The sequence below is a fragment of the Zasmidium cellare genome (genome assembly GCF_010093935.1).
Source record: "Zasmidium cellare ATCC 36951 unplaced genomic scaffold M409scaffold_7, whole genome shotgun sequence".
In the NCBI taxonomy this organism is placed as follows: Eukaryota; Fungi; Ascomycota; class Dothideomycetes; order Mycosphaerellales; family Mycosphaerellaceae; genus Zasmidium; species Zasmidium cellare.
Window position 1 is genome coordinate 934227 of NW_022986951.1, and position 22238 is coordinate 956464.

General features: G+C 53.3%; 9 protein-coding genes across 9 annotated transcripts; 3 read left to right on the forward strand and 6 right to left on the reverse strand.

Annotated features, from left to right (window-relative positions):
* Nucleotides 1-128: 128 nt before the first annotated feature.
* M409DRAFT_51698 (uncharacterized protein) lies at nt 129-593 on the reverse strand (the record flags this gene model as incomplete). Its single annotated transcript, XM_033811875.1, has 2 exons — nt 129-267; nt 328-593. The coding sequence occupies 2 exons, from the start codon at nt 591-593 to the stop codon at nt 129-131; spliced, it is 405 nt and encodes a 134-aa protein (XP_033671590.1).
* A 639-nt stretch (nt 594-1232) lies between these two features.
* M409DRAFT_64331 (uncharacterized protein) lies at nt 1233-3410 on the reverse strand (the record flags this gene model as incomplete). The annotated part of the gene is made up of 3 exons (XM_033816025.1): nt 1233-1276; nt 1760-3229; nt 3284-3410. 3 exons carry the CDS (start codon nt 3408-3410, stop codon nt 1233-1235), a joined length of 1641 nt encoding a protein of 546 aa, XP_033671591.1.
* Nucleotides 3411-4325: 915 nt separating this feature from the next.
* On the reverse strand, nt 4326-4709 carry M409DRAFT_64333 (uncharacterized protein; the record flags this gene model as incomplete). Its single annotated transcript, XM_033816026.1, has 1 exon — nt 4326-4709. The coding sequence occupies one exon, from the start codon at nt 4707-4709 to the stop codon at nt 4326-4328; it is 384 nt and encodes a 127-aa protein (XP_033671592.1).
* Nucleotides 4710-5524: 815 nt separating this feature from the next.
* On the forward strand, nt 5525-10027 carry M409DRAFT_19518 (uncharacterized protein; the record flags this gene model as incomplete). The annotated part of the gene is made up of 2 exons (XM_033804978.1): nt 5525-9893; nt 9951-10027. 2 exons carry the CDS (start codon nt 5525-5527, stop codon nt 10025-10027), a joined length of 4446 nt encoding a protein of 1481 aa, XP_033671593.1.
* Nucleotides 10028-10780: 753 nt separating this feature from the next.
* On the forward strand, nt 10781-12068 carry M409DRAFT_51702 (uncharacterized protein; the record flags this gene model as incomplete). Its single annotated transcript, XM_033811876.1, has 4 exons — nt 10781-11531; nt 11588-11779; nt 11834-12028; nt 12064-12068. 4 exons carry the CDS (start codon nt 10781-10783, stop codon nt 12066-12068), a joined length of 1143 nt encoding a protein of 380 aa, XP_033671594.1.
* Nucleotides 12069-12280: 212 nt separating this feature from the next.
* Nucleotides 12281-13984, reverse strand: M409DRAFT_64336 (uncharacterized protein; the record flags this gene model as incomplete). The annotated part of the gene is made up of 2 exons (XM_033816027.1): nt 12281-13797; nt 13876-13984. The coding sequence occupies 2 exons, from the start codon at nt 13982-13984 to the stop codon at nt 12281-12283; spliced, it is 1626 nt and encodes a 541-aa protein (XP_033671595.1).
* A 607-nt stretch (nt 13985-14591) lies between these two features.
* On the reverse strand, nt 14592-16521 carry M409DRAFT_19521 (uncharacterized protein; the record flags this gene model as incomplete). Its single annotated transcript, XM_033804979.1, has 3 exons — nt 14592-15804; nt 15872-16308; nt 16366-16521. 3 exons carry the CDS (start codon nt 16519-16521, stop codon nt 14592-14594), a joined length of 1806 nt encoding a protein of 601 aa, XP_033671596.1.
* Nucleotides 16522-18421: 1900 nt separating this feature from the next.
* Nucleotides 18422-20553, forward strand: M409DRAFT_51705 (uncharacterized protein; the record flags this gene model as incomplete). The annotated part of the gene is made up of 3 exons (XM_033811877.1): nt 18422-18652; nt 18693-20009; nt 20065-20553. The coding sequence occupies 3 exons, from the start codon at nt 18422-18424 to the stop codon at nt 20551-20553; spliced, it is 2037 nt and encodes a 678-aa protein (XP_033671597.1).
* Nucleotides 20554-20990: 437 nt separating this feature from the next.
* M409DRAFT_64338 (uncharacterized protein) lies at nt 20991-21378 on the reverse strand (the record flags this gene model as incomplete). Its single annotated transcript, XM_033816028.1, has 2 exons — nt 20991-21317; nt 21367-21378. 2 exons carry the CDS (start codon nt 21376-21378, stop codon nt 20991-20993), a joined length of 339 nt encoding a protein of 112 aa, XP_033671598.1.
* Between the last annotated feature and the right edge of the window lie 860 nt (nt 21379-22238).

Below are 22238 nucleotides of genomic sequence, written 5' to 3' on the forward strand. Positions count from 1 at the left end.
ATACAATCGCTATACACAACAACTTGATCCACAAAAAAGCAGAAGGGTATCGCCATTTCCACCTTCCCAAGCATCGAAAACAATATCATACAACATTCATCGCATCGTCAAGTCGTAGTACATCATAATTATGCGACAGTGGCGGTGTGGTGACCACCACGACCATCAGTGCCATGCATCCTCCTGGTACCCGCAGCCTTCTTGCCAGGACGACGAGTAAGCGAGCCGCGAAGCTTCATCATAGCGCCGGACATTTTGTCGCCCATGCTACAAAAGAAAGTCAGTCCAACGCTATCAACACGCACAGCAGGTAAAGATTAAACATACCTAGGCTTCCTCCTCTGGTGTCGGTGAGGCGCACCCGAGCCCGTGTAATGCGTCTCGTGGTTGCTCGCCATGGGGCCCTCTCCGCCGTGACCGCGGTGTCCGTAGCCCTTGGGGTGCGTCTTGGTCGTTTGGGTCGTGGTCGTGGTGCCGGTGATGGGGTTGGTGGATTGTGAGGTGGTGACTTTGGCTTGCTTCTTGTTGCGGAGGCGGGAGAGGAGGGAGGGCTTCTTGCCCGTGCGGGTGGTCGTTGCTGCTGTGCGGGCCATTGTTGTTGGTGTTGAGTTGGGTTGTGTGAGGTTCTGGTAGTGGTTTGGTTTGGTCGACGTGACTGAGAGTTGTACTTTGTGTATTTGGAGTGTGTGAATGATCCAACTTCCGCGGGCCAAAGATCTATACTATATACCTACCCTATTCCACACCAACCCACACAACGGCACTGACGTCGTGCACGATATTCCAAGTTTCTGCCGCCAGAGTGTGATCGTCCAAGCTTGGTGATGCAAAGGGTCCCTCACTCTCAGTCCCGTTGGAAAACAGACGTCAGAATCCGGGGAAATCTTGCTGTTGAGTTGGCTAGTGCGGGTCCTTCTTAAGCTTAATGTGGTAAGTGAATGGTCAGATGTGGCGGGTGGGATGACGGAGTTGGAAACTGGGATTGGCAACGGGTGTACATGTCTGGTCGATGTGAAGAGCGATGATGATTGTTTTTCTCGTGGCTGACGATGGTTGTGGTGGTTGATGTTCGGACGTTCGTCGGTGCACTCGCATCCAGAACACATTGGGGTCGCCTGACGATTTCGTGATTACTTCTGTTCTCGACATAAAAGCAAAAGAAACGACAACACCACCCCACCCCGTCTCTCTTCACAACCACAGCTCCAAGAATCCCGAGATCCAAACAACCATCATCCTCTCAAACTCAAAAACTCAAAAACCCTCCAGATCGTGGCTGTGAGGCGCAGCGGTATCTCACCGACTGGACACTCCATTCTCGATCGGACACTTCAGCCACAAGATCAGCGCTGATGATGGCGTTGACAGCTGTGGCATTCCATCATAGCGTTGTTTTCGTGGCGCTTTGGTCTGGTCTCGTGGTTTGTTGTCTGTGGTGTCAGTGGGTGTTTGGTTCGGGAGATCGAGCCTTTTTCGTTAGGGTGGAAACTGTGACTGAACGACCATGGCGTGATTGTGAGTGACGCGGTACGGGAATAGGCATGGAAGATCATGCTTGAACGCCAAGACGTCATATGGTGGTGTTGTTTCTTCAGCTTTTGGGAGATGGAGCAGCTTGTCCCACATGTCGACGGGCGATAAGTGTGCACGAGAGAGGAATAGGTAACAAGTTCATCATGGAGTCGTGGCTATTGCTCGTCCTATCATCACCACCCAAACGACCACCCCTTCTGCGCCGTCACGTCCTCTTCCACCAAACATTGCTCCTCAATGGAACTGATGCCCTTCCTCTGCACCCACTCATCGACGACTAGTTTAGCCACATTCTTCCCCATCAACGCATTCGTCTCCATCGTGCTGATAAAACTTTCCATCCCCGCCGTATACCACAGATTCTCCCTCAGCTTGATATCCTCAAACGTGACCCTCGGATACTCGTAGGGATATGAGTTCCAGACTTTGCGGTATATCCAGGTTACGTCTCGAGACGAGATTGTGTCTTCATTGTTGTCGGGGAGGTCTTGCACGCCGAGGAGGTGGGATAGGAAAGTGCTGTTGATTGGGGTTGGGGAAAAGATTTTGTAGAGGTATTCGTCGACGGATGTTGAAGGGTTTGTGATGGGGCGTAGCAGGGAGATGCTGAAGAAACCTGGGCTGCCGACGCCTTTGCGGCCTTTCTCGGGCTCTTCGTCGGGAGGGAGTGTTGTCAGGATGACTTGTGGTGCTGCCTTGTCCGATGAAAGGTTGAAGAAGGCGGGCGAGAGAAGGTGTGGCGAAGTGAACAGCGTGACGTGCAACTCAACGTAGAGCACCTTGTCAGGATTCTTTGCCGTCGTGAGCTCGCTCTCGTCAACACCCAAGGACTTGAGCTCTGAAAATTGGTATGGCGCGGCTAGGACCACTGCATCGAAGACTCCAGATCCAGAACCCGATCCGTCCGGATGGGTGTAGTTCAAGGCGTAACTTCCACTCCCCTGCGGCCAGACTCCACCGGCTTCGGTATCCAACAACACCTTCGCTCCAGACCTCTTCGCCATCTCCTCAAAGATCCTCCAATTCCCTCCTTCGACACTCATCGCACCCTCCGTCGCCATACAGACCATAGCCTCTAGACCATGGATATACGCCAGATTCTGCGCGTAATTCACCCTCGTACTAGCTTGTACGATTTCCCTCCCAAACTTCCCCTCAATCCCATTGACACGCATAAACTCTTCCCCGGTCCTCGTCGTAACCTCGATCAATTCCACCTCATGCGCTGCCTTTGTCAAATCCTCAAACGGGAAAACCGGCGCATCATACATCTTCAAGAACTTCCCCACCGTCTTCTTCATCAACCCTTGAGTCTTGAGCGGTGTAAGTCCATACCTCCAGAACAACTTCGCATAGTCCCACCACTTCCCATTCTGCGTAATTACAATATCCTTGCCATCCCATACAGCCAACGCGTCCCCGGGGATCTTGCTGTACTTGTCATCTTGATCGCTGGAGAAGGTTGATGTGGAGAGATTGAAGTCGCGGACGGCATCGACCAGGATCTTGTTTACGGTGACGAAGATGCTGGCACCGAGCTCGACAGGGAGGCTGCTGTCATTATAGGCGCTGACAGTTGTAGAGCGCCCGCCGATATAGGGGTTGCGTTCGAAGATGGTGATGTTGAGGGGGAGTTCGGCGCTGCGGGCGTATCGATGGAGGTGGAAGGCTGTTGAGGCGCCTGCTGCTCCAGCTCCTATTGAAGGAGGTTACATGGGTGTTTACTATCGACTGGAGTGGGAAGTCTCACCTATGATGGCGATGTTGACAGGCTTGACCTGCGCTTCATTGCTGCCTTGGAGGGGTATTTGCTCTTCACACGCTGCCGTGAGGGAGCAGAGGGCGAACACCGCGCCGGCAATGTTATTGAGCTTCATTGCTCAGCTGGTAGTAGTATTGTTGCCTCTGTGGGCGATGACAATGTTGCTACATTCTTGCTATTGTCTGGAAGAAGGGTTGTGTACGACGTGGGAGCTGCACATGCATGTGGAGCGAGATCCCTGGCGAGATTGCTCGGCGGATCGACAGCGCTGCTACAACCTCACCTTGCTCTGTGAATACGCACAACGAAGTGACCTCCATCAATGAGATACCGTTCCGCGTAAGTCGTTGTTGATACGATGGTAGATAAACATCATTCAATCACGTGTGCTACCCATGCCCTCGACATGCATCGTTCATGCGTCCAGAAGAGGAACCATCCCCTCTCGATGCTGACCTATGCTTACGACAAACCATGAGCGGTCCACGATACGGGACATGGGCTGAATCATCAACTCAATCCTAACCTCACCTGTAGGCTTTCTAAACGGATGTCGCCTCCTGCACGGATACCGCCATTGTCTGATGTAATGTGTTCTGTCATTAATAATTATGTACAACACGAGCGCCGCCGTTCAACAACTGGCCCCATGAGCCAGCTCTTCTCAATTCTATATGGTCTATCGATGATCGTGTGCTGCAGCGCATCTATTGAGACATCCCTCGATCGTTGGCAGAGCTGGCATGGAGCTCAAAGGCTCGTATCGTTGGGAGATGTCGTTTCGTAGTCGGCTCTTCCTGCAGCATGCTGAAGTCGAAGGCTCAGACACACGTGCGCTGGGGCAGAACGAACGTTCAAGCATGCCGAAGCTGTTCCGCTCGATCGTGTCGTGACACCATCGTCCTCTTCCTTTGGGTACCTCATACCAGCTGGCTCCTGTGCCTACTCCATACACTGTCGTTTTAAACATTATTCATTAGACATTCTCATCGATTCTTTCTCAGCCGTCTTCAAAGTCTGCGAGCCGGCTTCAGGGAGAAAAGACGGCACTCGCGTTGAGCACAGCTCTTTGGTCTGCCAGACTTGCCACAGCTTCGCCTGAGCTTTGCAAGACACCTTGTGCAACAACCACGCCGTTTACATGCAGCCTGTGGCTCCCAGTGAAGTAGTACGCCAACCGTTGTAGGCCGATGATCGTTGTCTTCGGGAGGTAGTAGTAGACGGCAGAGAAGAGCAGTGCCAACAGCGAGAAGACCACCATATTGTAGACAAGCTTCTCTCCGGGAGACATGACATACATGCCAGTGTTGATTTCATATTGGTAGTAGTTGAGCTGGAGAAAGTACTTGGTCTCGGAGAAGAGGTTGGAGTGCTTTGGGCGACGCGGGAACGACGGCGGATGGTAGGTTGCCATTGTCGTTGGTAATACGGTTTATTGGTGCTCTTGCGGGTCTGTCGAGTGATGAAGAGGAGCCTGATATATGGCTGAGCTGCTGTTCGAAGAATGCGGCAATGTTCTTGTTCGGCTCGCGTTTGTAGCTGCTCTCGCGAGAAAGTTGGCTAAATGGGAATCGCAGAAACAGGACGCTCAGAACGCTCAGGCGCGAAGGGTGGACTTTGTGTTGAAGGAGAAGATGCCGTCACTCAAACCAAGGCAGAATTGATGCAGAACAATTCATGCAGTTGGCACAGGACAGGGAGAAGCGCAGGGCATTAAGTCCGGGAATGGCTGTCTTCTGCACAACAATCTAACGGCTCAGGCGCATCAGTCAGCGAAGCAAAAGCGCGCGCCCGACCAAAAAACCTTCCGCATCTTCCGAATCTGACGTCAAATTCGGCTTCATCGCAGCGACGCGATCGGTCTCTAAACGATTCGGCAGAGTCAGCCGACCATCAGCAGTCCGCGATATGCGGGCGATGTCGGTAGAGTGGCATTGGAGGTCTCGCTGTCGAAAATGGGTCTGGGTTGTGCGGCAGTGTCGAGGATGTGCCGAGTCGAGGCTGGAAATTATGCATGCAAGGGCAATCCAACCGTCGGGAAAGCAGGATTCAAGCTTTGCTGCCGCTGCTGGTCTGAAGAAACGCTCCACGCACGTGACAGGCGTGGGGAAATCGCGAGCAGGGAAGGCGCACGTCGCGCTAGCCGTTTGTTGACGAGTGTAAACACTGGCAAGTCTTACTCTGCAACACCACCCTCAACTCACCACCGCAGCAACCCCACCGCCCAAAATGTCTGCAGAGTCGCCTGTAAGACCGTCGCGACGAGCGGCGTCCCGGAGAAAGGTCGTTCTGGACGAAGACGACTCAGATGTCGAAAACAGTGTCGCTAGCCAGGCACAGGACGAAGACGATGAAGAGGAGTTCACACCTGCGCCGAAGAGCGCGAGATCGCCAAGGCGGAAGACTGCAGGAGATGCCACTCCGCGACGCAGGACTACGAACGGCCGACGGACGAAAGCTGATGAATCTGAAGCGTCAATTGAGCCTTCCCAGGTCTTTAGCCCTCCTCCCGAGAGCGTAGCAGACGAGCCATCGTCCCCCGCGAAGAAGGCAGCGCCAAAGAGACGCAGTGTCAAGGATGCACGAGCCGCGCGTAAGAGTAGGGCCTCGCGCGTTTCTATAGCACCTGATGCGCCAGAGCTCGAACCCAGCCTTCCCACACCGCAACCAACCGCCTCCCCAGAGCCGAGATCACCGACCTTGCGGCAAGGAACACCATTGACAGATATCACCGAATCAGCCATCAACGAGCAAACGCCGAGACCAACATCGCGAAATCAGACACCTGGCGAGGACGCCCCAGATGCGACAGAGAACCCAGAGACTCCGAAAGCATCTCACAACAACACGCCAACCAAGATGGAAGACGATCTCGATATTGACATGACCGATGTTCCAGAAGCTCCCAGGACAGAGTCAAGAGTGGAAGTGAAGAAGATTGATCCCAACATCACCAAGCTAGAGAGGCCAATGGATATTGTCGTTCGAAAGAGAGCAATCGGCGTGCCGCAAACACAAGAACCCGCCGAAGCAAAGCCAAGAATGACCATCACATACCTCATTTTGACCAACTTCAAGTCATATGCTGGACGGCAGGAGGTCGGTCCTTTCCATGCATCGTTCTCTTCCGTGGTTGGACCAAATGGTTCTGGCAAGAGCAATGTCATCGACTCGCTGCTCTTTGTCTTCGGTTTCCGTGCGAGTAAGATGCGACAAGGCAAGATCTCGGCCCTGATCCACAACAGCGCGCAGTACCCAGACCTTGACTACTGCGAGGTTGAAGTCCATTTCCAGATGGTCATGGATGAATCTAATGGCGAATCCACGGTCGTCCCAGACTCGCAGCTGGTTGTCTCTCGACGGGCTTTCAAAAACAACAGTAGCAAATACTATATCAACGGCAAGAACTCGGATTTCACGACCGTGACGACACTCCTCAAGGACCGTGGCATTGACTTGGACCATAAGCGATTCTTGATTCTGCAGGGTGAAGTCGAATCAATCGCCCAAATGAAGCCCAAGGCCGCGAACGAACATGACGATGGATTGCTGGAATACCTTGAGGACATCATTGGTACATCAAAGTACAAGACGCCCATCGAAGAAGCTGCAACCGAGACTGAGGCTCTAAACGAAGTCTGTTCAGAAAAGAGCAATCGGGTACAGCATGTCGAAAAGGAGAAGAATGGCTTGGAGAGCAAGAAAGACAAGGCTCTCGCGTATCTTCGTGATGAGAACGACTTGGCTTCCAAGAAGTCTGCTTTGTACCAGATTTACGTTGCGGAATGTGGTGACAACATTCAAGTCTCAGAGGAGGCTATCGGTCAAATTCAGGAACAGCTCAACGATGAGTTGAACAGGCACAACGGGGCCGAGGAAGAGATCAAGGCAATGGAAAAGCAGCACAAGGCTGAGTCCAAGACCTACGAGAAGATGGCCAAAGAAACGCAGGCCCTGACAAAGCAAGCCAACGATCTCGAGAAGCAAGCCGTCAAGTTCGAAGAGCAGAAGAAACATCACAAGAATAAGCAGAAGAAGCTCGAGAAGACTCGCGATACATCTACATTTGAGATCTCCCAATCAGACACTCTGGCTACGCAAGCTACAGCGGACATCGAACGGCTCTCTGGCGAAATAGAGGACATCGAACAGGAGATGCAGGCAGAAGATCAGGAGTTGGCCAAGATTCGTGAATCACTGAAAGGCAAGACTCAAGGCATCAGTGACGAGATTGCTGCGAAACAGAAGCAACTTGAACCATGGAACGCCAAGATAAATGACAAGCAATCTTCGATCGCCGTCGCGCAGAGCGAATTGGATATTCTGCGAGAGCGAGAGAATGCCGGTGCCACGGCAATTGCTGACGTGGAGGCTAAGATCGCAGACCTTCAGGAGAAGCGGGAAGCAAAGGCTGCGGAGATTGAAGAGTGCAAGAAGCAGCGCAAGGCAGCTGAGAAAGAAGCCCAAAACGCTCAGAAGAAGCTCGACGATGTGGCAGCGAAAGAACCTGCTCTGAAATCAAAGCTATCGAATGCTAGGCAAAAGGCAGATGAAGCACGAGCAAGCTTGTCGGCGACACAGAGTCAAGGCAATGTCCTTGCTGGCCTCACTCGTCTCAAGGATTCCGGGCGTGTCGAGGGTTTCCATGGACGCCTGGGCAATCTGGGTGCAATCGACGCCAAGTACGACATTGCGATCTCCACAGCCTGCCCCTCGCTCGACAACATGGTCGTCGAGACAGTTGAGTGTGCTCAGCAGTGCATCGAATACCTGCGCAAGAACAATCTCGGCCGTGCCAACTTCATATGCCTCGACAAGCTACCGAAGCGTGATCTGTCCGCAATCGAGACTCCGGACAATTGCCCTCGTCTCTTCGACTTGGTCAGGAGCAAGCATGAGCGCTTCCGACCAGCCTTCCACAGTGTACTGCAGAATACGTTGGTAGCGAATGACTCTCAGCAAGCCGACCGTGTCGCGTATGGTGCAAAGCGCTGGCGTGTGGTCAGCTTGGAAGGCAAGCTCATTGATAAGTCCGGTGTCATGAGTGGTGGTGGCAACAGGGTCGCAAAGGGTGCCATGTCTTCCAAGGTCGCTTCCGACACCACCAAGGAGCAAGTCTCGAGGCTCGAGGTGGACCGTGACGGCCTTGAGGAAGAGTACGCTTCTCTTCAGCAACAACACCACGAACTTGAGAGCCATGTCAAAGAACTTCAAGGCCAACTTCCCAAGCTTGATACTCAGGTGCAGAAGCTTGGACTCGAACTTGGCAGCATTGATCGCAATATTGAAGATTCTCAGAAGCGCATCCAGGAACTGTCGGCCGAGCAACAGACAGCGAAATCCGACAAGAGCAAGCTATCTAGTCTCGAGAAGAGCATCGCCACCATGGAGGAAGAGGTTGCAAAGCTCCAATCAGAGACAGAGGGCATCGAGGCTGAAATCAAGGAGCTTCAAGACAAAATCATGGAGATTGGTGGTGTCAAGTTGCGAACTCAGAAAGCAAAGGTTGATGGGCTCAAAGAGCAGATTGACGCTCTCAATGACCGACTGAGCACCGCCGAAGTATCCAAGACGAAGGCCGAGAAAGCTCGAGCGAAGCACGAAAAGGCACTCGCAGACGCTGAGAAAGACCTCGAAAAGATTGCCATCGAGCTTGAGAAGGTTGAGCAGGATGGCAGGTCACAAAACACCGGCTCGTCTGAGATAAGGAGACAGGAAGAGGAGGCCAAGGTTGCGCTTGATGAGAAGCAGACTGAGTTGGAGGAACTCAAGAAGCAGATCGATGAAGCAACCGCAGAGCTCAACCAGACGAGAGGTGCAGAGGTCGAGATGCGAAATCAGCTGGAGGAGAACCAGAAGCATCTCGCGCACAATCAGAAGCAACAGAGACATTGGCAGGAGAAGCTGAGCAAGCTCACGCTCCAGAACGTCAGTGAAGAAGGGGAGGAGAAGGAGCCCGAGCCAGTGCCTGAACTCTCCCGCGACGAGCTCGAGGACCTGGATAAAGACGATCTCAAGGCACAAATTGCGTCTCTCGAGGAGCGCACCTCTCAACATGTTGAGTTGTCCGTCTTGTCAGAGTACCGACGTCGCGTCAACGAGTACAACAGCAGACTTGAAGACCTCAACTCTGCCCTGACTGCTCGTGATACGGCCAAGAAGCGCACCGACGAACTCCGCCGTCTACGACTTGAAGGTTTCATGGAGGGCTTCTCGACCATCTCGCTTCGACTGAAGGAAATGTACCAGATGATCACCATGGGTGGTAATGCTGAGCTCGAGCTCGTCGACTCTCTCGATCCATTCTCAGAGGGGATCCTATTCTCTGTCATGCCGCCCAAGAAGAGTTGGAAGAACATTGGCAATCTATCTGGTGGCGAGAAGACCCTCTCATCCCTGGCACTAGTCTTTGCGTTGCACCATTACAAGCCTACGCCCTTGTATGTCATGGATGAGATTGACGCCGCCTTGGATTTCCGAAATGTCAGCATTGTGGCGGCTTACATCAAGGAGAGGACGAAGAATGCCCAATTCATCGTCATCTCTTTGCGCAACAACATGTTTGAGCTTGCATCACGGCTTGTTGGTGTTTTCAAAGGTATGTTCGTCCCGGTCGTGGTAATACTCTCGAGTCAGTGCTGATAGGTTTTCCCAGTGAACCACATGACGAAATCTGTCGCGATTGAAAACAAAGATTACATCGTCCCCCGTGTACAGAATGCAGCCGCATAGTCGGCCTTAAAAGGATTGTCGATACGATTGTGACGCAGGCGTTGTTTGGGAACGAAGTCAGAAGTAAACCTGGCCACTGAAGGTGATGATGTCCGGGGTTCTTTCAGGGTTTATGGGGGCTGAACAGTATCAATGCCAAGCTTTTCTTCTCGGCCTCACTTCTCGCACTTTTTGCGTATCAGCCTCAGCCCTACGGAAGGATTTCATAGGTATTGTGGCTGCTAACGAGCCCATACACGACTCTGTGAGTGAGAGTGATACGACGGTACGGTTGAGCTGAATGAATGCAGCCTTACGAGCCCTTGGTAGAACGAAATCCTGCGTGGACAGGAAGGACCCTGCTCTGCTACGCTTTGGGGGAATGCTTGCCGCAGCTTTGCTGGGTCTTACTTGAGACGTTCTCTCTCGGCTTGTCTGTACCATGATTGGCATACTTTACACCCTTCTGCGTACTCGCTAAGCTGGCGATGTGATTGATAGCCGAGCGATCAGCTGGCTCACTATGGACGTACTCGTTTCCCCTTTTCGGGCGCTCGGGCTTGCTTGATTTGGAGACACTGCGAGAAGTATCTCGATGGAGGCTGCTGTCGCGCGGCTGAGACGAGACGAGACTGAAGCGAGGAGGGTTACGTGAACGTGCTGTGCTTTGGCGAGAGGGCGGTAGGTGGTGATTGTGTTTCCTTTATGTCTGATGTCTTCCTTCATCCTGATGTTCTCTCATTGTTCTCCCCCCTTCCTTCACCACCGCTCAAGATGACCACCCCACCACCCCTCCGCATCACAATCATCGGCGCGGGCATCGCCGGCCTCACCTGCGCCCTCGCCCTCCGCCGCAATGGCCACACCGTCACCCTCCTGGAGAAATCCACCTTCCACCAAGAGACCGGCGCCGCAATGTACGTAGGCCCCAACTGCTCCGGGCACCTCATGCGTCTCGGCTGGGATCCGCCTTCGACAGGCGCGAATCTCTGCGAGGGCGTGCTTTCGATCGTCGGTCCGACCGGCGAGGTGAGGAATAAGATGGGGTTGGAGGGGGTTAGTAGGCAGTGGCAGAATCCTTGGTTGCTTGTGCATCGGGTGGATTTGCATGCGGAGTTGAAGAGGTTGGTTACTGAGGAGAAGGGGGAGGGGAGGGCGGTGGATTTACGTTTGGGTGTGAGGATTGTGGAGGTCGATGCTGAAGCTGGGAAGGTGGTGTTGGAAAATGGGGAGGTGTTTGAGAGTGATGCGATCGTCGGCGCGGATGGGAATAATTCCATCGCCCGCAAGAGTGTGGACTCCAGCGCGGTGCTGAGGCCTTGGGGGAAGAGCTGTTATCGCTTTCTTGTGGATCGGGAGGTCTTGAAAAGGGATGAGGAGACGAGGGCCTTGGTGGAGGAGGATGGGTATTTTTTGGATGTGCTCGCGAATGATCGCAAGTTTGTGGCGTATCCTTGTAGGAGCAATACGGAGGTTAACATGGCGGTTTTCTTGCCGGATGACCAGACGGAGGGTCGGGGTGATGGTGAGTTGTTCACAGGTGCGTGATGAGAGGTAAAGCTGACGTTGTGGGCGTTCTAGACTGGGATCAGCAAGGTAACAAGGCGAAGATGATGAGTGGGTTCGCAAGTTTCTACCCTTCAGCGAGGAAGTTGTTGAGTTATGCGGACGAGGACTTGAAAGTTTGGCAGTTGGTCGATATGGATCAGTTGAAGAGCTGGAATGCGGGACGATTGGCATTGATTGGCGATGCAGCTCATCCGTTCCTGCCATGTGAGTTGTCACCTTTTCCTGAAAGACGTTTTCATGTCGACTGACACTCGCTAGTCCTCGGTCAAGGCGCCGCACAAGCGATCGAAGACGCTATCTCAGTTGCAACTGTTCTTCAGTTCGGCACGCCGGCCTCGGATGTGCCTGAATTGATGAAGTTGTACGACAGCATCCGAAGAGAAAGGGTTGACTACGTCCAGGAGCAAACCAGGTTGAATGGACTTGATGAGGACAAGGGTCGACCTCCTCCCAGTGCGCTCTTTGGGCTGTTGGATTATTGTCACAAGTATGATGAGTGGACGAATACAGAGCAGAAGCTAGAGGAATGGCGGCAGGGGCGTACGAATGTGGTGAACGGGGTTCAATCTTGAGAGGGAGAGCGTCGAGTGCAGTGACACTTGACGTCTAAGATGGTCATATGCTGAATACGTATCATGCAGATCGAGCTACAAATATTGTAACGGCCAGAGTTCTTCAAGACACGAACTTTGCAAGCTTGACCGATCACGCCTTCTTCTGCTTAACAGACCTCCACTCCATCAACGCACTCCCGATCAACGTCGCTCCTCCCAACGCAACAGCAAGATACCACGTCTGCGAAAGACTTTTACTCACCGCCGCAACCGCATCCGCTCGCTGCGCCGGGGGAAGACTATCCAAAATTCCATGAAGACCACTGCTATCGAGTCCCGGAGCGGTCGTCCCAGGCATGGAAACCTTCAGATTCGCAGAAAGCTGGTTGCTGAAGATGACTTGGGCCACTGCAATGAATAGCGCTGGGCCGAAGTTGCCGCCGAACAGGATGATGGATGTGCCGAGCGATGCGTCTTCTGGTTTGAGGACCGTGCGAGTGGCATGGTTGGGTCCCATGTATCCAATTCCTGTGGTGAGACCCACGGCGCCAGAGTAGAGGATGAGCTTTGCCGAGATGGTAGCTGGATCGAAAGTCGATATCAGGCCGGCGAAGATCGGCATGCCGATGGATGCCACGAGCATGAAAGGAGTGTAGTATCCCCATAAGCTGGTCCCCAAGCCCAAGAGAACCGCTCCAATGCTATCGCCGACGGTGATCGGGATCATCATGAAGCCGGCTTTTGCGGGAGCATAGTCGCGGACGACCTGGTAGTAGGTTGGGAGGTAGTACGAGAAGACGTTCAGGACGCTGTTGACGCCGCTGCTGAAGATGAAGCCGCCGATGATGCTCCTGTGTTTGAACAAACGCAGTGGTAGGGCGGCGCGGTCGCCTCGTCGGTGTTGATTGTACAGGAATGCGGTCATGCAGACTCCGAAGGTGACGAGGAGGCCGACGACTCGCCCGTCAGACCAGGGATATTTCACGCCGGCCCAGGAGAGAGCAATGAAGAGACATGTCAGACCCGGGATGAAGACCGCGTTGCTCACAAGGTCCAGCTGGAAGATCTTCTCCTTCAACGGCAGTTCAAGATCCTCCCTGACCAAGATAGGATCCTGCAAACAGAAAAATGAAATCAACAGCGCAACTCCCGCCACAGGAAGATTAATCCAAAAGCACCACCGCCACCCCAGACTCTGCGTCAACGCACCGCCCACGATGGGGGCACTCACAATCGCCACACTCTCGAGAGCACACATAAACCCTATAAACATCGGCCTCCGCCTCGGCGGGAACACATGGAACGCATTCAATCCCGACAGAATCCCCGCGAAGCCCACTCCCGAGATCGCCCTCCCAACGATAAACATCGCCGAGCTCGTCGCCGTGGCACAGATGATCGAGCTGAACAGAAACGCCGCATTCGAGGCCATGAAGACCTTCTTCACGCGGAAGAACTTGTACAGTTTTCCGAACATGAACTGGAACGCGCAGGTTGTGAGGCGGAACGCGGAGCTGTACCAGCCTACGTCTGCGGATGTGTGGAATTCGTTTGTGATGGAGGGGACAGCTGTCGCGACGATGTTGATGTCGAGGGCGCCGAGGATGAGGACGGCCGAGATGGTGAGGACTGTAAGCCAGAGCTTTGGGCCGTGGGGGTATTCTTCTTCTGGGGGTTCTTCTTCTGCTTCGTCGTCGTGGGTTGAAGTCTGGTCGTTGATGGATTCAGGGGCGGTTTCAATGACACTTGAGCTTGCCTCGCCGAACTGAGGGCGTTGGAACTTGGAAGCACGATCGGTCTTGCCGACGACGGTGATTTCTTCACTCGTCGTGATTTCTTCGGTTATGGTCGCCATTTTTGTAGCCTTGCGAGTAGATACTCGTTCTCAAACTCTGAAGTTACCCCTGAAATTATGAAATGCCAGCGATCGAAAGAAAGTACTGTGAGAAGTTTGGACGTTCATCGATGTGCAGAATGCTTGAAATGCTGCATTTTCATGTTCCCGAGCAAACGCGAGTATTGTTATAGCTACGCCTACTTCGACCTCGGCCAACATCCGTAGCTGACCTCGGAAGGATCGCATTCACGAAAGGCTATGTGCCATACTCGCGACTTCAGCCATATGTGCAGAGGCCCTGTTCCACATTGATAAGTGATGCCAAGAGACTTTGAGCTGAATGTGATTGTGCTTACCGGGGCAATGTAAGTAAATGAAGCCGCCGTCAAACAAAATGAGACCAAGCACTTCTATCCCGCACCTATCGACGAAACTCCTACTCTAGTCTATCCACAACCCCGTCTATCAAACTGGTACCATCTATCCTTCGAATGTCGTCAAAGTCATACACATATTGCGTGCTCTCCCCGCCCCTGTCTAGCGGCCTAGCACAGGCATACTTAGCCCGGCCCTGTCACCGCCCAAGCTCTGAATCATAGTCTTCCTGGCGAAGGAGGCTATATAACTAATGCGCCTTGTGCGCGTGCAGCACCTCCATCATACTTCTCCGGAACCTTTTGATTCTGCTGGAACTACTCTTGGTGCTCAGGCTCTTCTCTTGGAAACTGGGGCTTCGGCTTTCTGCTGTGGGCCATTCTGATATTGGTGGTGGTGGTGAGAGCAGGCCCAAGGCGGGCTTGCCGAAGGTCTCTTGCTTCTTCAACTTCTTGGGGGTACGTTGTTGTTGCTGGTTGCGGTTTTCTGTTACGACTTCTCGCTCAGAGACTTGCAGGACGCATGCAGTCACTTCCTTCCGGCTTGGTGAGAGGCTGCTAGGGGTCTTCGGCGTCCTCGGTGGATCAATGAACTCGGGCAAAACGATGGGACCGCCCTCTGCATATGTTCGATCGACGTACGTCTCTTTGATGAACTGAACGAGATGCTCGCAGTCGTCTTCGTTGCTCATCGCTCCAAGGCTGACACGGACGACGCCGATGGCTTTGCCGAACAACTCTGAGAACGGCTCGGAGCATCTGTGGCCTTCCTCGTAGGCGTCCTTCAGCTCCCTCGGTGACCACTGGAGGTGGGTAGCCAAACCACCCGGATTGCACAGCGACCCGCTCCGCACATAAATGCCTCGACGATCCGCTTCTTTCTCGACATCGACGAACGAAACCAGACCACCAGACGCCTTTTGGATGTTGAATGCGATGGTCGCACCCTGAAGATGCGACTCGCCATAGATTGAGCTGGGATCCTTGTACACCCTCACCACCGGGACATTGTTCGAATGCCGCAGCGCGATGAGCTGGTCGTACAGCATCTTACTGAGTCGGCAGGTGTGCATCGAAATGTACTTCATCGGAGCTTGGCCATATAATCTACGATGAATGTCGATTGCCAGGTCGAGAGCAAATATTGCCGTGAAGGGTAACGTGCCGTCTTCTAGTCGGCTGTGGAGCGTCTTCTTCTTTGAGTGCCATGCGTCATTCACCGCGATGACCATTTCAACAGTGCCGCCGCCGAAGAACTTGCGACTCATGAGGGGTTTAGAGGCGGATTTTTTGACGAGGAGAGCACCGAGATTGGGGAACCCGAAGATCTTGTAGAAAGAGACGGAAACGAAATCAGGCGCGGAGTTGACGTTCGAGAGATCGAGCTGAGTCGTTGAGACGTACGCGGCAGCATCCAGGAGAGTATAGACATCGGCTTTGACGCGGTCTCGAATGCGAGCGGGCCTTCAACGCATCAGCAACTGTTCTTTCGGCTTGAGAGCACGCCACGTACCAATCCAAGGGTAATCACCTACCGTTCATATTGGATTGTGCTGGGTACGCGAAAAGACCAACATCATGAGGCGCAGCTCCACCAAGGCCTTTGCTGTCGATCCACAGGTCCACCTCGCGATCACTTCTGAAGCACCTATGCATGCGCGTGCCTTCTCGAACCCCAACGACGGACGTGTGCGCATCTTTTTGATAGCCGTACCACCAATTCCTCCCTGTTTCTGCTGCATGGTCTCGGAAGCAATCGTGAACAAGCTTGATAGCCGCGGTTGCGTTGGCGACGAAGACGAGGTCCCATTCTTCTGGATCGGCATTGAAGAAGCTCAGTGCTTTTTCTCTTGCGAGCTCTACTCGGGCGTCTGATAGCTTTGAGGGTGTTGATTCTGAGTGGGGATTTCCAAAAAGGTCTTCTGTCATGAGCTGTGCGAACTCGGTGGTGAGAGACTTTGCCCATATCTACGATGCCAAGTCAGCAGAGCGTGAGATCAATGTCCACGAGAACGTTCTACACACTGTCGTTCCGGCATGATCGAGGTACGTCTTTCCAAGAAGCTGCGGATATTCCAGTAACCTCAACATATCCATGCCGTTCTCGATCGGACTTCGTGAGTCTCGTTTGGTCCACCGCTGTCGCTCCTCGCTAACTTTGTTGGTGATATAGTCTGCCATGCTCAGTCCGCGGGTGTGTGAAGGATAGGGATGCTTGTCGAAGTTTGCTGAGGGAAGTACCTCTTTGTCCCTTGTCGCGCTCTCTTGGTGGATTCCTGCATTGGCATCATGGTCTACCGGCAATGCTAAAGTAGAGGCCTTTGTGGGGTTCGAATAGTCCAGGGATGTAAATGCGTTGGCCAACTATACACGGACAGGTAATTGGTCCAGGCACTTAACGCAGGCAACGTTACGACAACATCCTGGAGACCCCTCCTGACTTCGTCGGCTGGTCTTCGACGGCGTGCCAGTGGACAACATGCCGTCACTTCAAGCTCAGCGGGTGATGACCGGACCGGCGGGTACTTGTGCGCCGGTTCTGTTTGCTTTCCGGGGCACGAAACACACGGCCCTCTTTATGGAGACATGCGGGCCAACTGTTCTCCGGTTGACCAAGGCCCCATTGCCGACAGTAGTGCTCGTGCACGTGGAGGAGCCGAATGATCCAATCAATATATCTGGCAGAAGTTCCTGGCGGTTGGCATTCCCATAGATTGCTTTACCCGCTCATGTACATTGTGTCCACTTTCTGAAGTTGGCACATGGCAACCACGATGTCGGACAGACACAAATTGTCAAGACAGGCATCGCCGAGCATGCTGTAGGGAAGACCGCTCTCGGCCATACCCATGCAGGACTAGGCGATCTTTCTTATCCGCGCGTTGTAAATCTCCCTCCCGCATCGAGTATATCAGCCGCGATGGGAGATATGCATGCGTACAGCCGGCGACACAAGACTGCGTATGTTTCAGAGGAGCAATATCGCCGAGGATTGGCCACCAGGCTTGGAGATTGCTAGGTCAGTGTCGCCGCGTTCAACGGCATTAGCAGCTCACAGCGGACTTCATTCGGACACCACAGGGAGTTTGTCGTTGTTCGTAGGGGACCTCATCTCTCGAATTCGAAGTTGTAGTTGCATAAAGATCAATGTTAATGCTATATTGAGAGTGCGTATAAGTTGATCGGGCGCCAGGATCGTGCTTGGGGAGGTGAAGTCAAATTTCGGCGGGATAGGAGCAGGTTCGCTCTTTGGCGAGACGTCGGCACTGTTTATTGTGGGCGCAAACCATCGAAATGCCGCTCAGGACCTCCACCATGAAAGGCTCGTCGGTACATCTTGAGGTTCAGGCGTGAGAGGACCAGCTCCGCTCTGTGCGAAAAGGCATTCATTCAAGGGCACTATTCAACATTGAGTGCTGCTTCAGCCAAACAAACCTTGCGAAAGGGAATAGGTTCGAAGCAAATGGATGCATACAGCGTCGCACGAGGCTGTCTTGTCGTGTTCGGTAGCTTCACGTCCAACCGCGATCCGACTGATGCTCTTCAATCAGTTTCGCCCGGAACGTTCGTTCTGCTTGCAATGTGTGAAATTTCTCCTGTTGGGTGGGCAGGGTGTATTGTAGTAATGGCTGAAGCGTCCAGGTCGCAGCCTCATGGCGGTATCGATGTCTTTGGCAACATTGATGTATCGGTAGGACACAAGTAAGCAGCGCGCCTCCCGAGTGCCATGTGAAAAGCCAAAGTCTGAACTCAATTTTGACCTCACCTCCCGTACCAAGTCATGCTCCGGACCCAGACTTATTCTTCTTCAGGTGTGATGATACACCCTGGATTTCAAATCAGAGCCATAATTGCATTCGCCGCTGCTCAGAACGCCCAAGCGCAATCTTTGCATTCCAATGCTGAGTGTTGCCTCCCACCAACCACGGAAGGAGACATGCAGCCTGGCGACGTGACACAACCCGCTTCACCCTGCATACTTGCCTGGCCAAAGTGGGGCAGCCAGCATCGCACATAAAAAGTCTTTGACTGCATCTTCATCATCAATTCGTTCCATACCATCAACCTCATCATCGCCAAGATGGGTCAACGACACCAGCTGTACGTGATTGCCAAAGCCGACGGCCGCTACCGAACACTCGCGGCCCTGCATAAACAATGGTCGTATTCCATAGGCGCCATCGCAAGGTGCCAGCTGGTGATGCAAGTCTTCCGCGCCAATGCTTCGCTGGTGAAGCAGGAAATCCAAAAAGCTGAGAAGCTTGACTGGCAGAAAGAGGTTGAAGCAGAAGGCGTGAAGGGAAGCCTCTCGGTGTTTTCAGAGAGTGAAACCCGACTAACGCAAGCAACAGGAGCGCGAGATGAACCTTTTGTTCCCCTTCATAGCCACGTGCCTGATCGTTGGTGCGGGCGACAAGTGGCTGTTGCCAATCACGATCGTACCCACTGATGGGGACAACAACGACGGCATTACGGTACTCGACATCACCGATCCGGACATGCCACGATATGCCTTTGTATCTCTCCCAGTGAGCGAGCATGACGGATCCGTCCAGCGTATGATTCCACAGGATGCCATCGAGTATTTGAAGATCTACCGAGATAGGGAGGACCCCTTTACTTCCGAAGACGAAGATATCGCGAAAGACGTCGCTGCGTCACCACTGATCGATGCTGAAACTCTGCAAAGTGCATGGCCAACACTGAAATTCCACGGAGGGCTTCTTCACAGACTCAAGAATCTCAAGTGGCCACGAAGCACGGAGCCAAGTGGCACTAGCAGTGGCACACCTTTCGAGACCGGCTCCTTGAGAGGCAGGACCATGCGCGAGGTGATTTTTAAAGCACTTGATTGCAACCCAAACGAACTCTCGTGGATCGAGGAAGCCGCTTCTCTCCCAGACTTTGATGATACGCTTCGCACAACGCTTTTCGAGCAGCCGCAACTTCAGGAGAAGCCATCAGGGGTGGCGCTTCTCACGCGTGTGTTAAAGAAGGCACCAGAGGTACATGTAGATCTCAGGCCGTTCTTCACGTTGAAACCAGCTCAGGTGCTGGACATCATCCAAAGCCTGGACCACAGCGTCGCTGTTTCGCTGCCACCGATGCCAGATCTTACTCTTGACAATTTGCACGAGCTTCTCCAGACAGGCAAACTTCGTGAGTTGCACATGGGGGACACTCCAAACCTCGGGCTTCAGGAGGCTTTGGACGCTATTTCTTGCAAGCAGTTGGCTGCGTTCTCCCATCCAAGCCTCTATCGCCTTCCCATTGAGCTCATGTACGTGAGTCCGGAGCGACGGGAGGAAAGACTTCCCAACTACCCAATCGATACCGAGAGTGGCTTCCCGGTCTCGCAGCTAATCTTCCTGCAATCCATGGAGCCCCACGACGCTGTGAGGCCGTGCGTCGCAGGCGGTGATGAGCTGGCGTGGACTAAGATATCACCACCAGAGGCACCAGGTAGATGGAACGGGATGAGTCCGCTGGAGGGACCGATCGTTATTCCCATCACGCTCAGAGACTCCCTCCTGTCGTTGGATCGAGTACTTGAACAACTTCCTGAGATTGTGGCAGACTTGTCAAGTCAGTTGATAATCGACCTGCGGGGATTTATTGGCCTTGCAAGAGCCGGACAGGACGCGGCGACAAAGCATCTCGCTCTTCGTGTAAGTACATAGTGAAACTCTTTCGTTCGAGCGACATTGACTGACAATACTTCAGCGCGACAAACGTTTATTACCAATTCCGGCCCGGTTGTACAACACGTACAGAACGTCTGGGCTGTCCAGTTGCGAGAGGCCGCCAGTAACAGAGGCCGTGAAGTGCGGGGAATGGTCATTGCTCGCCCTTCACGAAGCTCCATACAAGGAAGCCTTCAGAACCTCAGAGTCGGAGATACGATACGCTTTCGTTACGTTGGACGACAATGAACAGCTTCTCTCGGTTTCAGTCGATGAGTTTGTGCGGACGCTATCTTCCAACGAAATCTACGGCTCTGGAAACTCGGACGCTCGAGCAGAATTGGTCCGTAGCTTCGAGGAACGAATGGCGGGGACGTGTGAGGGCCAGACGGCTCGTGTGAGCCACACTGGTCTGTCCGAGGTCATCGAGGCGATGCGTCTAACGGACGTGCATCGAGCGCAGGTCGAGGAAGCCGATGAGGTCCAGGGCAAGTTCAGACGACACAAACGAAGAGAGTTCGAAGAGTAGCTTCGTGACTGCGTATCTTGCTATGTGCCTGTTGGGCTAGAGCGCAGTCCAGTCTCGTCAACTGGGATGGGGCAGAGGCCGGTATCGAGTTGATCGAGTTTCGATGATCTGTATTGTTCCGCATGTCGTGTCCTGGTTTCATGACAGTCCCAGCGCTGAGAAAGTACCAGGATACCCTCTGTTAACGCCGTTCGCAGACATCGCTGTCGTTGGCGCTCGACGAGCAATTCTTCATAACCAGAGGCGCTGTGTTTTCGCACGGTCGGTACTCTAGGCTTTCAACGTCCACTGTGTCATCCTCCAAAGGTCGCCGTGCCCATGTCACTCATTGCAAGTCTTCTGAAAGCCGGGCGATGGTGCTTCCGGCAACAGGTCTTCCATATCAATGGTAGCCACACATCGACCACCCGATCATCCACGCGACAATGCCCTCTTTCTCATTTCAACCTCACCATATTCTGCAACCTCTTAACAAAGCTACTCAGCCACGATCGATTCGGCAGCTCCTCTAACTCCTTCTTCAAATTCACGTAGTAATCCGGATTGCTCGCCGGCTTGACCAGCTTCTCCTGCAGTGGAAACTGCTTGGAGAAAGTGTTGTCGAGAAGGAGATATGCTGCGTTGACTTCTTTTTCTTCGGGGCGGTATGGGACAGGTGGGTTCTGCATGCGTGGTTGGAGGACTTTTTGTTCGAAAGTTCGTTCGGGGCGGAGGATGTCTTTGGGCCAGCGGGCGAGGATGCGAGCGTAATGGGCGGCGATGAGCTGTGTTGGGTTAGAGGGGAGTTGAAAGGAGTATTGGCAGATTACTGACCTGTCTAGACATTTTGACGGCGTATATGTCAGGGAGAGAGCAAGTGAGGAAGTTGGATGTATCTGTCGGAATCGAAAGCATCATCGAAGTCGAGACGATATGTGATGCCTCAGGCATTCACGCTTGAACTCCGCGGTGTCATCCCCAATAGGAAGGGACGGCCTTGAATTCTTGAGGTGACCACTTCACGTCGTGTGATCAGTCCATTGTACATTGTAATGAGGAGACTACGCGTTCTGAGGGTCAGCAACCCATCAATGCTGATCAATCAATGGCTAATCAATTTGTAGGCGTCCTCAGCGCAAAGCCTCTGCATCTTCTGCGCTTGTCGACTCGGAGTACAGGTCCCTTCATCTCAAGTTGCTCCTTTAATACAGTCTACCCCCAGGAGAGACCTTAATACTAGAGCTACTCCATTACGACAGAATGCCCCAGCCGCGACCCCGACGAACGATCATGGCCCCGCGAATAGCAGCACTCCTTCATTCGCATTCGATCCCAACTCAAGCCTCACCTTTGCCGAACAACAAGAGAAAGCTCGACGAATTCAGTCACAGAGAGACCACGAAGCGAGAATTCAGCAATCGAAACAAGAGCATATATGGCGCGAAACGGAAGCAAGACAACAAGCAGCCGACCAGAATGCCTCCAGAGGATCTGGTGGAGCTGTCCGTGGAGGCCAGCAGAGAAGAGGCGAGAGAAGAGGTGGATGGCGCAATATAAGCGACGATGGAATGGATGCCTCAAGTGGAGGCGTTTCTCTGGGAGCTGCGATGAGAGGAGGTGTACAAGGCGAGACGCTGGGACAGGCCATGTCTGGGCAGCAGTCGAAAGCCCGAAGCCACGGTCGTACGAATCCCAGTGAGAGCCCA